The sequence below is a fragment of the Branchiostoma floridae genome, chromosome 2, assembly GCF_000003815.2.
Source record: "Branchiostoma floridae strain S238N-H82 chromosome 2, Bfl_VNyyK, whole genome shotgun sequence".
In the NCBI taxonomy this organism is placed as follows: domain Eukaryota; kingdom Metazoa; phylum Chordata; class Leptocardii; order Amphioxiformes; family Branchiostomatidae; genus Branchiostoma; species Branchiostoma floridae.
In genome coordinates, this window is record NC_049980.1 from 19,561,270 (window position 1) to 19,577,357 (window position 16,088).

At 41.9% G+C, this 16,088-nt stretch overlaps 2 protein-coding genes across 3 annotated transcripts; both read right to left on the reverse strand.

Annotated features, from left to right (window-relative positions):
* Positions 1-342: 342 nt before the first annotated feature.
* LOC118406542 (acetylserotonin O-methyltransferase-like) lies at positions 343-7,419 on the reverse strand. Its single transcript, XM_035806624.1, has 7 exons — positions 7,336-7,419; positions 6,243-6,420; positions 3,005-3,206; positions 2,573-2,682; positions 1,888-2,031; positions 1,409-1,534; positions 343-1,043 (listed from the first exon to the last, which is right to left on the reverse strand). The coding sequence occupies exons 1-7, from the start codon at positions 7,396-7,398 to the stop codon at positions 823-825; spliced, it is 1,044 nt and encodes a 347-aa protein (XP_035662517.1). The 5' UTR covers positions 7,399-7,419; the 3' UTR covers positions 343-822.
* A 4,440-nt stretch (positions 7,420-11,859) lies between these two features.
* On the reverse strand, positions 11,860-16,061 carry LOC118410246 (DNA-directed RNA polymerase III subunit RPC7-like). Of its 2 annotated transcripts, none has more exons than XM_035811807.1 (7): positions 15,809-16,061; positions 14,848-14,977; positions 14,288-14,359; positions 13,562-13,618; positions 13,125-13,213; positions 12,585-12,719; positions 11,860-12,304 (listed from the first exon to the last, which is right to left on the reverse strand). In XM_035811807.1, exons 1-7 carry the CDS (start codon positions 15,929-15,931, stop codon positions 12,215-12,217), a joined length of 696 nt encoding a protein of 231 aa, XP_035667700.1. In that variant the 5' UTR covers positions 15,932-16,061; the 3' UTR covers positions 11,860-12,214. The 2 variants fall into 2 exon arrangements, with proteins under 2 accessions (XP_035667700.1, XP_035667701.1); XM_035811808.1 differs by lacking the exon at positions 15,809-16,061 and adding an exon at positions 15,355-15,625.
* Between the last annotated feature and the right edge of the window lie 27 nt (positions 16,062-16,088).

Sequence of the window (16,088 nt, forward strand, 5' to 3'; positions counted from 1 at the left end):
CACTGGGTCGCCTCTGTTGACTTTTGTCAAAATTGGTTGCAAGCGGGCGGCAATCGGCCACGAACAAGCGCCACTGAACGCCGACATTACAAGCGCTTACTACATTCACGTATATAGTAAACATCATTTCCGAAGACGTGTTGCAGGCGGTTCAAACTGTCCGTAAATACCCTGTTGTTTTTCTCAGGGATTCTGCTACCCCACCCACTGTTATTAGCGGATAATGAACTGACAACATGATCAATCAAATTGTCAGTTACTTGATTGATCATCTTGTGTGACCACTTATCCCAACAAAGCAGTCACATTTACCCTCTGGACAAACAAGCATAATCTAATCAACTGTATCTTCTTGTATTTTTATTGATATGCCTTCCAATTACATGCCATGTTACTCTGCACTGTACATAAAGTGGGCATAGGTACGGATGAGCCGATATATTGTGACGATTGACAGTCTTGGAAGTAGTCTGACTGAAACTGAAACATGTTTATGTTGAAAGGAACTTTTTTGTTGCTTCAGCTCTGTGTAAAGAGTATGGTATAACATAGGAATATAGTATAGCCTAATCAAAAACCGCCCAACTAGCTGCCGTTTCCACGTTAGAACTAGGAGATATCAATGTTTGATATACATGTATATTACTGTTAGAGTGCACTAGAGATATCACGTGGTTTATTGGTATAGCTCATACGATCTTTAGACGGAGCTTCAGAGATTCTTTTCTACTTCAGACACCCTTATTCTCTTGTAGATAATTTTTCAACCAGTACATCAGTACTTGTTGTTTTCTGGACGCGCTGTTATTAGGTACAGACTCCCTAAATACGTGGTTTGCGCCCGAGAACGTGGCCAAATGGATAGCCGTTGCTGTTGATGGTGACCTCGGTGAAACCAGCCTTATTCAGCAGCCGTCTGAGCTCCTGTCCGGAGCGCTCCCGACTCCCGGCAGCAAGCATCATGTGCAGGTCGTACTTGTTGCTCACCTCTGGCCCAGTCTTGTCATCTGCCAGTATTGTATCAGCGACCAACACCCCTCCTCCTGTAGGAAGAGAATAAAGCCGTCAGCCCAGACCCAATGTGTACAGGGTGTCACACGGCCTGCTCGATTCCTACAACCACCGAATTAACCATCGAGCGAGCCACGACTGTTGGCTTCAAAATCAAAAATCATTGGACAATCCCTTCTGCAGATTTCAGTGTCAGTAAACAAGGTCCATGTTATCTATTGTACCTATAATATCTACCATGCCTTGATTCATGCCTATCAATTATCTTGCTGCGGTGTTGTATTTCAAAGACTGTACAAGTAGCAATGCCATGTATCAGGCGACATTAAATGCAATAAAGTCTTTAAAAGACAAGGTCCAGAACACACCCTATAATCGACGTAAGACATGGACATACCCGGAGGAAGACTTTGATGTATCTTGTTCAGTATCTTGAGAGCCTTATCATCATTCCAGTCGTGAATTATGCGGCACAACACGTACAGATCTGCCGCCGGGAGGGGTGCATCTCCGAAAAAGTCGCCTGTTGATGACAGAAAGGTTGCTTTATGAGGAGTGAAAGTGGAGCAATATATAATTTAGATTGATTATTAAAAACACAAAAAGCTGTAAGCAATAAAAACACGTCACGATTGAGATAATGTTAATGAGGTTACATATCCTGTACGTGATTGGTCATTCAAACTTAAAAGGCAGTAGAAGAGATGTAGAAATGCTCGTGTTATTTTGCCATCGAAAATGTAAGCAATAAAAGATATAAGTTAGACTTTTATGTCATTTTTGGTGAAAACGTACTTGAAACAGCTACGAAAACACTAAGTCTAGAGGCAAAAATTATATCTCAAATTGCAAAATATTCTTCAAATTTGGGTGTACCTGCAATGAAAGATACCCGCTCGGCGTGGTCACCAGCTGGGCGTTTCTCCTCCGCCAGCTTGACCACGAGAGGCAGATCATACACCGAGACAGATGCTTGGGGATAGGCAGCAGCAAGGTGGTAGGCAAGAGGTCCAGTGCAGCCTATAAAGCCATGGATACAACCTTACGTTCATTCCTACATCTATCGTTTGAACGTGAAGTCAATGAATGATAACTCGGGCATATTTTGGACATTTAAAGATTTTTCTTTAGATAAGGCCTATTAGATAATTTGAATGTCTAGCTATAAGACGAGCACGCTAGAAGAATATTTAAAAACCCAGCACCAGCTTCCTGCACACTTCACTGGTGAGTGAAAAAGCTCCCTACTACTACTACTAGTATTCGCAGCAACTGGCTTCTTCATGCAGACACCTGCACCCAATGGGCCAACAATTACATGTATGGTGCGTTCCATCATTTGAAAATATTTTATTCGTAACTGCGTATGATTCGTTTTGAGGAACGAAGTTAACATCTAAAACATCTACGCAGATGCCAAGTAGCCTGACTAAAATCGCGCCCCTAGCGGCCGGCCCTACAATTGCCGGAGGGGGGCATTAAGCCCAGCCAGCGAGAGCTGGTGTAAACACAAGCTAGACGCCAAGGAATTATGAATGAATTTCTTATTATGCTATATCACCTCCGACATCACAAATGCTTTGGAACTCCGAAAGGTCGAAAGCAGAAGCAGTCTTCGCACCAAACACGGCCGGCACTGCCGCCATGGCTCCCGTAAAGTTTGGTTCATCCCTGGTATACATATGCACAAATATATTATGAAAACAAGTAAAGGTTACAAAACTATTTTCAGTGCTATTTCAATCTGTTAAAAAGTAACAACGTGGGTCTTATCAGTCAAGTTTTATAAGTATGGATTTCTGTGAACTGGATTTGGAACTTTAAAGAAGTCGTCTGTTTCGCTTTGTTGGCGCTTTTAAATATACATGTTTGATGATAGAATTGTCAAGGATTACGATTCATTTGTCTCAGTGAATATGTGGCAAAGGCTAAAGAAACTCCTAAAAAACCAGTTGGGGACTTTATTCAATTGACTTCTTTGTACAAATAGTACCTGTAAACATCTTCGAACGTTTTGTCCACTGCTAGTCCGTGGCGAGCGGAGAAAGCTGCCCCTTCCTTCACGGCCTGAGCCAGGTCTTGCCATGGAGACCTGTAGTAGTCGCCCAGAATCCCTACAAATTCCGTCAGCGCTGTCGGGCTCGACGCCGTCAGGTAGGTCCTGCTGCCTGCTGACAGCTGGTACTCTCCATCGCCTGTGGTCAGCAACATACATTAGAATCAAGGTGTGGAGATCAATATGTACCTTATGACCTCCATGAAATGTCATGGAGGTTATATTTTCAGTTGCGTTTGTCTGTCTGTGTACAAGATAACCCAAACGGCTGGATGTATTGATTTCATACTTGGTGTGTTGGTGGGGTGTGATGAAAGCTGGAAGTAATTAGATTTTGCCCCCCTAGCGACTTCCCTTGGTACTGCAGCGCAACTTCCTGTTTTGCTATCTCGTGCTCTGAAAAAGCTATGGTCACAAATTTTGAGTATTAGATAGCTCTTGTGCTCAGGAATAAGTGCCATAAGTTTGGGTCCCCTAGCGACTAGTTTTGGGATAACAGAGGCATTTTTATCAAAAACTTGTGGATTACTCAAGGAGGGAACAACGAATTTTCATGATGTTTGGTATGTAGGTACCTTAGACAATGTTGTACAAAATGAAATACTAATTATGCAAAATAGGAGTACATTTGCATAATTAATGAGAATAATCTATCATAGCAGTTTTTTTCGATGTATCTCTTGTCCCGGACATGAAATGATCATGACATTTGGGTAGTAGATTGCATTCAGCGTCATGACAGAGTGGAGCAAGTTTCCGCCCCCTAATACGTAATTTTGGAACTTTAGGGGCGTTTTTGTCAAGACATTCCAAAGAGGCTAATTTCCGAAAGGAAATACACAGTGGCATCGCTTTTAGCACACAGGTAGCTTAGACAAAGATGTGCAGAATGAATGATTATTGACATACATGTTATGCAAATTGGACTTAATTGCATAATTAATTAGGATCTTTTTATATATTGTTATCCAACGGTTTGTGTGTTGAGTGTTCGCGCCTATATCTCTATGTTCCGTTTGCCGCTTGCGTATGAGGTTTGGCACGTCGCCTGTAGTCAGTAGTGAAATGATGCACGTTCCTTTCTTTTCGCCGTATCTGTTGGTTGTTATAATCGATGTAATAATATCAGAAATCACCCCTATATCTGCGATATTTTGGAACAGGCATCGTGGTTTCACTGTTTGTTAATCACCTTATCTCCAAGCAGATAGTGAGGTTATTTATTTCCCCAGTGATAGCCTTGAACAGATGTCTTTTCTTTCTGGAACAGTTGGCATCGTAGAGCAACTGTTTGGGGGAACCCGGACAATTTTGAATATGATAATCAATTGTATTTATGTACTTCTGCGTTTGGGGACATGGTGTGTTATATTTCGTTTGTGCTGTTAGATGTTTCGTGCTCCGCCTTGCGTTGCGCTGAAGTTGTGTTGGTATGTACTTGGTTTTATTATACAATGTATGTCTATTATCTGGATGTGTTTGGTAATCCCTTATCTGAACAGTTGACGTCGTATGGCAACTGTTTAGGGTATCTGGAACGGTTGACTCCTTAGAGGAACTGTTTGCGGTATACCGACAGATAGTGAGGTTATTTGTTTAGCCTTGAACAGATGTCTTTTCTATCTGGAACAGTTGACATCGTAGAGCAACTGTTTGCGGTACCCCGGACAATTTTGAATGTGATAATTAACTTTGTATTTATCCACTTGTGCCTTTGGGGACCTGGTGTGTTATACTTCGTTTGTGCTGTTAGGTGTTTCGTGCTCCGCGTGGCGTTACTCTGATGTTGTGTTGGTATGTACTTGCTTTATTATATATCTGGCATCAACTTGTCCCCGTAACCTACATGTAGGTATTGGTTGATGGACATTTTGTGTCTTATTGCTTGTGTTGAAGATGTGTTTGTATCCTGTATTGTATTGCTTGTATTGCATTGTTGAATTCCTTGTATCTTGACAAAGCATACAGTTGCGATTTTACCTGGTACGTATTACATAATGTCTGTGCTAGAAAATCAATTACATACAAGTGATCATCAACAAACATAAAATCTACACACTGGAAGCGTTGCAGGCCGCAGGATACTAGTACTAGTATCGCGAATCAAAATGGCGCATATTTCCGCCTTCCAACAGGTCAAACCTAAATACCGTGTATGTTTTTAATATTTACTAGCCGCATTTTCCTTCGTATGAGACGTAACAAAGAGGATGAGGCACATGTACAGAGCGGACGGGCAATATCCACTGGTGCATGGCAGTGCAACCCGGGCATGTTGATAGGGTTCATAGGAAGACACCGCCTGAAGCAGTAACCGGTGGCAGGCCATTCCACTTGGAAAATTCGACGACTTTCAAGTTTCATTGTCTCAAACGATTAGAATGAGGCAAAACTTGTTTCCATTGCAACGGGGTCGTTAGCATATCATTAGCATATGATCCATGACCTCCTTTACACACGTGAGAAACCGTCACGGGCCCCCCGCTGAACCGACCCAGGACCAGGTCCGGGGGTGGCTCAGGTCGGTTCGCGGAAATACCTTCATACGCCCATTATTTTCTCTTTAGACCGGTGGCGGTTAAGCGTCATATGCCCCCCGAAATTACCGTACTTAAATTGTGCCCATGGAGGCAACACCTCTGGTAGTTATCTGTGCACAGAGTACATTGTATTCCCTACCTACTGGCAAACGAAAAGCCTCACCGCACCCACCTGTTAACGATGGGCATTTCAAGACGGTATCAAGTTACTTTTGCTATAGATCTAAGCCAGGGAAAGTCCTATTTTGAATGTGAGAGAACATTACTTCGGGTACTAAAGATGCACTCTCACTGCACTTGCGTCAAGCTTGCGTCACTGCGGGGTTCGAAAGATAATTCAGAGATAATTTCAGAGAATTTCAGAGATAAAGAACAATTTTTCTTCCTTTTTGTGTATTTTGTCGTCTTCTAAGTCATACTTTTACGTATTACGCAATATCTAAATTATAAAAAAATCGTAGAAAATAACAAAACAATGACGCAAGCTTGACGCAAGTGCAGAGAGAGTGCACCTTAAGTAAACCTCTAAATCATAAGACTACCCCTTGAACACTGACAGTATGGCCAGCAATGAGCATCCTCAAACTATCAGCGACAGCTACGGTCACAGAGAGTACCGTACAACTTAGCCTTACCTGTTTCCTGGTCCACGTTTACCTTCTCAAGCAGACGTTGGCCGGTGCATGCATTAAGCAGCCTTTTTGTCGCATCGGCATCAGTTCCGATAGCTTCAGATATCTCTCCAGCAGTCATAGGAGAATCAGATGTCTCCAAAAGGTTAAAAATGCCCAGTTTCACGCTGCTAAACAAAATCTGACGGCGAAGAAGAGTGAGTAGTTCTAAGAATATGACAAAGACAGTCGGTGAAGCGTACGAAGGCTGTTCATAAACTTCGCGACGTCGCCAATCAATTAATCAATTACTCAACCATACAATCCATAAACCAATTAACAGAACCAAGGCTCAAGTTTCGGAGCACAAATATCTTGCTTAGCCCCCCTACCTATGTCCACCAAACCTCAAGTCAATGTTGATTTCTTTAGTACAGACCACGCCCTTTTGAAGTCATCATCGCCCGGTTGGAACAAACATCGATACTTCAACTGCAACAAGAGCTAGATAGTTCAGGTGCAAAAAGAGCTAGACAGTTCAGCTGCAACCGATAACCAGAGCTAGATAATTCAGCTGTATTAAATCAGAGCTAGACAGTTCAGCTGCAACCAGAGCTAGATAGTTCAGCTGCAACCGGTAACCAGAGCTAGATAGTTCAGCTGCAATCAGAGCTAGATAGTTAAGCTGCAACCAGAGCTAGATAGTTCATCTGCAACTAGAGCTAGAGGGTATGCGGGTCAATTTAGGTCTATTTATTCTCTAGCGGCACACTCCTCACCTCACAATTTCTAGCTTACAGGTCGTTTCGCTACCGATTGATACTTTGACATTAGATTCCACGGCATGGACAGTAACGTTTTTACTAGAATAGACATTAGACAAGCACATTTCGCTTTTCTCCTTACCCTCGTCTCGATCGTTAAAAAAGCGTTGTTTGCAAAGGCATCTACTGATCAGTTTAAAAAAGGGACGTTGAAGCTTTTCAAACATTCTTATAAGTTTGAAAAGTCATCACAATGATTCGAGATTTCATGGATGTTGCTATAATGCTTACCAATGCCTTATGTCCCGAACTTTAACTTTCGGAACGCCCCTCGTAATTGTAAACAAACTCACCTGTGACTTCATAAAACCCTCGGCAATGTCAAGAATACGGCGACCCTCGTGCTCTGCATCCATCCTCACACGCCGTACTGTGCTGACACTCTGAATGAAATGTAATTAACGTAAACAAAACACAAGATCCAAACTGAAAACGCTATTAAACTTTAGCGTTTAACTCATGTGTTTTTACATGGTTGTTATTCTACCCGGAAATAGGTCAAGCTCAAGCGACACTCTTGCACCCTTAAACTCTCGCGACAATCCCACACAGGGTTGACTCTCGCGACAATGCCTTACGTAAGGTATTTCCACGAGAGTCAACCCTGCCTGCGTGGGACTGGGTGGACTCACACTTTGTAAACACGAAGCCAAATTAAGCCGGTTCCGAAATCCCTATGTAAATGGTTCCTTGTAAATGTTTCGGCACACTGCGGCGGCAGGGCTGCGAACGTAGGGAGTGGACCAAAAGCGAACAAGACTGGGCAAACAAGACCGGTGTACCGAAAGTGCGAAAAGGAACGAAAAGGAACGAAAAGAAACGAAAAGGAACGAAAAGGAACGAAAAGGAACGAAAAGGAACGAAAAGGAATGGAGTATGAAGCAAACTTAAATAAAATCAATGAGAATATAAGGAATCGGTACTGCGGGCGTTAGAAGCCTATGAAACGTGTTTTATTTTACCGAGAATTTGACATTATCAAATTTTTACAGCGCTGTTTCAGGCTGTTGTTTTTGTGTGGCTAAATTATTCTTTGAAGATCTGCGAAATACAAAGAAACGGAACTGAGATAAGAAAGTAAGGACTAAAATTCAGTGGGTGGTAGATGAATATCGATTATTATACATTTTCAGGATGAGGCAAGATTGTAACGTTGTTGTTGTATTTGGGTGGCTTTTATTCTCCCTAGAGGGGAGCGCCGCATGCAAATGACCCGCGAAATCCGGTCAGGAAAGATATGCTAATAAACTGCTGCCCCACGAGCATGACAGCTCCTTTCAACAGGGCCAACAACATGGTTTTCTGGAGACTGGAGACATATCTTCTCGCTCGTTCACAACGAAAGAAAAGCTGTAAAAGGAGAGACATATATACATTGTACCAAAGAGATTTCATCAAGTTGTACAATGAGTATTCATCATTTTGGCGGGAAGAAAGGTGCCAACGTGAGGAATTTGTGCAAAGGATATTGGGAAATACAATTTCTGTCAACAATTTTCCGTCTAGCCTGATTAAATCTCGCTTATAGCAGCCCGCCCAACATCCGCCGACCAACTATGCGGGGAGGGGCCAGTTACAGCCCTGGACAGCGGAGTTTGTGTTACACAGACTATTTTCCGTCATATTCAATACAAATAAATTTCTGCCTCTTGCGACCGACATCAGGCCCTCGCTGATGATAAAAAAATCCCAATGCCGGGTTTAGATGTCCTGGTTGCAAAACAAATTTAAGGCGTTGTATTGATATTAATGAAAGTGTGAAAAAAAGGAAGGAAGAATAATTCCCAACATGCTGGGCTCGAACTTCCGATCGTCGACTTCCCTGGGTTCGAACATTCGACCTATATTTCTCTAAGGTCAAGTTCTTACAAATTGTGCAATACATATACTTGTAACTTTGCTATCATTGCATTTTTTAAACAACTATATCCACATAGCATGGCTTTTTATGATAAAATATGCGCAATCGTTCTCAACATAATCCATTTCTTCTTGTGAAATTTTATAATATAAATGTAATATGGATATTCTAAGGAATGTTATAACCACATTAACACGTACATGAACATAGATATGCATAGATAGGTCTCATCAATATTCATTCCTCCATTGAACCATTGCTATAGGAATTTCGTGGAACAAGCCGCAAAATGCATTTGCCGATCACAGTTTACCTTTTCCTAATATTACCATCGATTTTATTTGAATTTGCTTCATACTTCGTTCCTTTTCGTTCCTTTTCGCACTTTCGGTAGCCAAAGCGCGAATACGAACGAAAAGGAACGAAAAGGAAAGTACCGAAAGTGCGAAAAGGAACGAAAAGGAACGAAAAGGAAAGTACCGAAAGTGCGAAAAGGAACGAAAAGGAACATTTGCTCCTTTTCGTTCCTTTTCGTTCCTTTTCGTTCCTTTTCGCACTTTCGGTACTTTCATTTTTGTTCCTTTTCGTTCCTTTTCGTTCCTTTTCGTTCCTTTTCGCACTTTCGGTAGACCCAACAAGACTACCCGGCGTTACCGAGAAGTTCATTTGCAAGTTCGTGCCCGCGGGGGCTAATTGCAAGTACATGGTATACACATTGTGACAATGGACAGCCATGCTTTGGTGTTACCGAATATCTCGTGTGCCTATGTGGCACGGTCCATTGCGGCGCAAAACTATTCTTCTTTTGTGGCATTTGCGAGGTCCGAACTTAACACGGTCCATGGCGGTGTAAAAATATTCTTCTGCGGCATTTGGGAGGTCCGAACTGCTCGCGAATTTTTGACGAATTTCACCAGGCCTGAACACGCATCATTTGCTTGCCGGATTTGACGTAAAAATTACGTTTGCAATACGTAAATCAAAGTTGACGATTTTCGATGGTCTTTTTAGCGAGCGCCCAGCAAAAAAAAAGTCTTTTTAGCGAATGCCCATTATATCCACTAAAATATCGGCCGTCGCGCAATGGCACCTAAACCTACCACCACAAGCAAGAAGGTGTCCCGTTGATGTGTACGAACTTTCCGTGCTTTACAAGCTTTTTAAGTCCCTTTTTTGTCAACACCTGTTGCTGGTCATGAGGCATTTAGTAAGTGCATGGTAAAATGCATCATCCATCATTGTGTAATGAGATAGTGTATTCCAAGACAGGCAATCATCATGTACCAGTGTGAGATTCTCAAGGGTTGTGTTTTGTCCCATGCCCATGTCCATGACCATGACCATGGCCAGTATTCGACCCTTCCCTTCTTTACCGTCACCCCAGCACGGTCCGTACTGTGCTTATTTATGTAAACATAACAAGACACAAAAGCAGAACTGAGTGGTATGCAGGTCCCAAATAATTACTGTTTTGTCCCATGACCATGACTATTGTCGTGCCTGTAACGGCCTGTGCACAAATATTCATGGGAGGAATCTTTGTTTAACAGATCATTATCAGTGTCGAAGAAGTCACGCACAGGCATATCTGTTAGATCTGGACGCTAAAAGCCATGCTTTGGTGTTACGCATTGTATACTATCTCGTTTCGAAGAAATAAAGACGATCTTACACTTAAAACAACCGCTAGTTTATAATCAATATCATAAGCATATGAGGGGTGATCAATATGTCCTCGGCCTCACCCAGAAATAACAAGCACAACTCAGATTTCTAAGCATAGATGTACTGTATAAAGTCTTATATGAATGTGTACCAAAATTCAAATTAGTGTGATCATTATTTTGCAGGCGACACCCAGTAACGTTAGGTAAAGGAGAAGAACAAAAAACTTGGACAATAGAGCTGCGACCTGAGGTGTGTAGGTCAACTTGCGCTTCTGGAAGTCAGGCACCTACTTATTTCTGTTTGAAATAGGAAGAGAATCATTATCAAACATTTTGACAAAGTTTTTGATAATGACAAAGAATTTACGGCATGGGGAACTCGACCCACACACGTCTGATCACAATTCACTCTTGTTTTTCTCACCACTTACCTTCTAATTAGCAAAAAACGAATGCCTGGAAAGTAATGACTTCATACTATGATGTTGTGTTTCGAACTCTGAGTTGTGCTTATTATTTCTGGGTGAGGCAGAGGACTTATTGATCACCCCTCGTAACTAAGTTTGATGAATATATTGTTAGAACTGAATCAGAAGCAGGTCCTTTAAGTTCCGTTTGAGACGTGATAAAAACTTCGAGGTCATGTACCATCATGGTTTACGACTTGTGGTCAGTGGCCATGAAGATGGGCGCCACCGATGAGTGATTAGCGGAGGACTTACTGACAACAATAGCCATTGTCTGTGAACGATGAGGTGAGGTAGACAATAGTATTTCTGAATTGAAGTTCAAAGATCCTTGAATAGTTTCCTCATGTTGGTATGTGTACGTCACTGAATAAAGATACTTTTTTCACAACCCTTGTTTTATTTTCACCGACGTTTCGGTGATCGTCTGTCACCATCCTTAGGGCAATTCTGAATGGTGCACATTTTGATTTTTGATTATACCTAACCTAAGTTTGATCATGATTGTTTCTGAATCAACAAAAGTTGCAGAAATGTTTGTCCCTTCTTCTTGAATAGATTGCCACAAAATCTACAGCATCTGCTCACACAAAAGAAGGGCTTCTTCAGGATTGCAAGTTCTTCCAACATATCAGATATCATTGGCAACCAGGTAAAACCCTTGTCTACAAATAGCCACTAAACTATCCCTACATCAGAGAGGTGACAGCTTCAAAAAGACTGCTAACATTAACTAAGTAAATCAAACCAGCGTAATGTACAAAGTAGCTCTTCCCATTAAAACATTTTCAAACTATATCCAATAAAGGCTCAAAGGCTCTGCAATTAAGGCATTGCCAAAATGCTTTATTTGGTCTTTGAGAGGCAGAAGATGGCAAATTGCATTCTGCAACTGCTCCCCTGAATTTCTCCATGCAGCTGTGATAAATACATGTTGCATCCACATGTCCAAAATTAAATACTTCAGAAACTGCTTCAGACAGCAGTACATGTATCAGCTGCAGAATCATTTTTTACTTCATTGTTCTTTTTCTTTCATATCTGGTCGTCAAATTCTGTACAACTCAAATCAGAACCGTCATTCTCAGACCTTCACCTCAATACAAAGTCAAAGGCCTTTCTATGTCCCAAAAATTCGATCAACACCGTGTGCCCATATCTGCACTGGAGTCAGTTGTTAATATACTGGACCATCTTCCAGAGCATCATCATCAGCATCCAGGTAGTCCTCTCCATTGTCAAAGTATGACAAGGCATAGTCAGTCCCCTGGAAGGACAACAACAGCATACTGTTACACAATTATGTGTCCAATAAAGTTCATCCAGTAACTACATCCTGTGTGCAAAACTAATTATGTGTCATATACATGTATTTCTCCATGTAAGGTCACATACAAGAACTGGGTCCTCATCACAAAGTCAATACTGATGGTCAGGAGTAAATGTGCTTCTAGATCTTTACAGTGACCATGTCTTACTACAAGCAGTATAATAAATAGTACTACTTGAATTGGCAGAAATAAAAGTATATCAGTAAGACTTCTTGCCTCCTCGATGTCTTCCTCATCATACAACTCCTCCTCTTCCTCCTCCTCACCCTCAGCCTCCTTCTTCTTCTTTTCCTCCTCCTCATCATCTTCATCATCATCATCCTCTCCATCCTCCTCAGCCTGCAGGATTTGCTGAAGAATATAATGTCCATGAAAGTCTGTAGAACATTTAACAGATACATTTTGTAAGCTGGGAAGGACAGAAAAGTCTGGGTAATGTCACTACCATGACAATATAGACCAGACATCCTTGCACTGCACAGAAGACCCACAAAATTCATGCCCTGCATAAGCAACATTCACCTTGCCATGGCGTTATGGCATAGTGTTATTTGCTCCTGTCTTGTCCACAGTACAGTGATCTGTAAAGGAGTCTTTAAGGAACAAACAGTTGTTTCAGCAGTTGTTAGGATCTCAAGGATTGGTGTATTTCATGTCGAACAATCCTCTGTATTCTTATGTTACATGATTTTTTTTCTGGAAGTCAAGCAAAATATGGATAAAGTATGACCAGGTATCAGTGTCTGTTCAAAGTACCTTTAATTTGTTCTCTGCCTCCTTTGCATCACCTTTTTGTCCTTTGACCTTGAGCTTGGTCCCTGACAATGAAGGTTTTACGGAGAGCTCTGAAATGAGAATCACAGTATTAATTGATAATGATTGTTAGGATCTCACAACATTTTGAGGCTTTAAACATATTCTCCAGCTACAAATACTGTTATAGTTTATAACTGTGAATTATGATATCACTGTAGATGCTCCGTATAAGAACATATTGGGCATTCTCTACAATGAGTTGTGTAAGATGGCAAATATTACCATATGGTAAAATTTGACTGCATAGTACAACTGTATAGCTGTACAGTGCAAAAGGTAATTGTAGACTACTACAGACCCAAAGTATCAAGAATCATTTATATATATATATATATATGTGTGTGTGTGTGGAATATGTGAGAACACATGTCACTTACTTAATCTCTTGGGTTTCTTCTCTCTAATTCTCAGCTCCTTGGGAAAAGTGTTCCAATCTGCACATTGGTTCAAAAGACAAGCAATGAGTGTTCCTAATTCCAATCCAATATCATGCAATGGACACAAACTTTGACATGAAACAAAAACTGATGGGTTCCATCAGGTCTCACATCAAGGCTCAAGATAAACACTTTTCTGGAGTATTGGAAAATGGCATCCAGTCTACCATGGATTGACCATTCTCTATTTGCAGTAGAAGACACTTTCCTCTGCTGGGGTTATCTTTGACTGGTGGTAGTTTTACGTGGAAACCATGGTGGCCAATTAACTTCTACTGCACAGAACTACAAACAGATGCCAAAGAATAATTACTCTGTGGGCAGAAAGCCCTTTCTAGCCCCAATAGAGCCTGGCCAAGATAGACTGAATGCCAGGATTTGAAGATTGAGAGCTTCTGGTAACAGTGAAAAAACACTCCAATGCCTTTAGATGTTCAGGGGCCCGTCTCCATTTCTAAAGCCCTTTCAAGAGCCAAATAGGGCCACTACAGCAAGAAACCAGTCCACTGTTCGAGGTGGGCAGTGCTGAGTGCTAGGCAGAGAAAGCAGTATGCACCATTGACTGGTTTCAATTGGCAACCTCCCAAATGAAAAGCAAACACTATACCCACAAGGCTATTGCACAGTAAAAGAATAGATATTAATTCATAATGATCCATTACTAACCTGGTGTCCAGCCGAGGCCCTGCCTTTTGTTCTGTCCATTTAGCTGGTACTTGTCTGAGTACCGTTCAATATCTGCAAGGCAGGTAGAAAATCTATTGGTGCTCAATATGACACATTGACACAACACAGAATATATCACAATCACGATTTTTTGTTGCTAAGACAGTAGCCAAATTAGAATGGTTGGTCTAGTTAGGGTTGAGTCAAACACCCTCTGGACCTGGAGGGTGATAATGTGAATCTGACCATTTCTATTGCTCACTCAACTTGCATGCTACTGGAAAGGATTTCAGTCCTTTGGATTTGATGTGGAGGTCCTAGTGTATCATGCCTTGCAGTAGTGTATCTATGCCAAATAGTATTTACTCAAGCAACTGGATATGATTTTAGACAGGTAAGATGTTTCAGACAGTATCCACCACCTTTTGTTAGTGTCAGTTATGACAGACAGTGAATGCTATCCGACATTTCTACCTGGACTCATCAAAGTAGTGTACTTGTCATGTCTGTATGTGATCAAAAAATGAAGTTGATGAATGAAATCTAAAACTTAAATCTACCTTTCTTGGCACTCTGAGGTTTGATGAAGTACGGAGACTCCCTCATGGATCCACGGAACTCCTGTTTGAGTGCCAGCAGGTAGTTAGCCTCCTCCCCTTCCTGTAGGGGGACAGGCTTGAACTCCAGGGGCTGGGAAAATACAAAATCATTAAAACTTTTATACTGCAGTAACTATAGGTTGGGGTACTTTGAACAGCTGGCAAGGTGGTCTTGTGGTTAGGGTTGTTGACTTAGAACCTTAATTATAAGGTTCTGCAAGGACCTTTGGTTTGGGGCTTGAATCGCGCTGCCCCCTAGAGAAAGGCACTTTACACCTACTTCACTCAGGTGAAAATGAGTACCTAGCTTTGGTTAGGAATGTCCTCTCAGTGATGTCATGAAGCTTTGGTGATGTCTTTGTCAAACTTTTGGGCTAATACAGACATGCATGCTTAACGACGAAGTCAGGATTACAAATAACGCGCTACAAAACGCAACAGAGGGCTCTTTGAGTTCTATCAACATACGGGATAGATCGGCGGTGGCTGCAGGGTGGGAGGGGGGAGACCCTCTCCTCTGCCAAACCCTAACGCGCCGGGGTCGAACGACAGTCCGCGGTGGCCCCCTCTGCCCCGACCTCGGCCCGCCATCCTGTCTTATACGTCTCTCAGTTAAATCTAGATCATCAAAACTGTGTGATCACTAAACACGGTCCAACAAAGTTTGTAAACATTCATCCGTCCGTCATCTGCTAGTGGGCGCCGCCATTTTGAATCACGAATGATGGGAATGGAATAGTCCACTTCGCTTTTAGGGTCCCTAACAGAGGTTAATAGTAATTCACACAAAATTGTAATCTTTTACTACGTCTTTTTAGCAAAAAAAGTCTTATATTGCCATCAGCCACATTTAAAATCGTTGCCTACAGCTATACGAATATAGATCTCACAATAAAGATCATGGAAAAACTTTCCAACTTACGGGATACAGGGGCGGAGGTTCTTCCTTGCTTTTCGGTAGCTCCTTTTTATTTTGGAACCCTAAAGACTCAATATCAAACGACAATGGCTTCCCTCTACCTCTGCCTCTTCCCCTGCCCCCCATTTCTGACTTTCACAGCTCTTTCCAGGCCAAGTTCAGCGGTGACCGACAGTGTCCGTGTGCCGCATCTGTCACGAGGACTCGAAAAATGTTTCAATCCATACACGACCTTTGATATGTAATGCTCAACCTGTCGTCCAATCAGCTACGCTCTATTTGA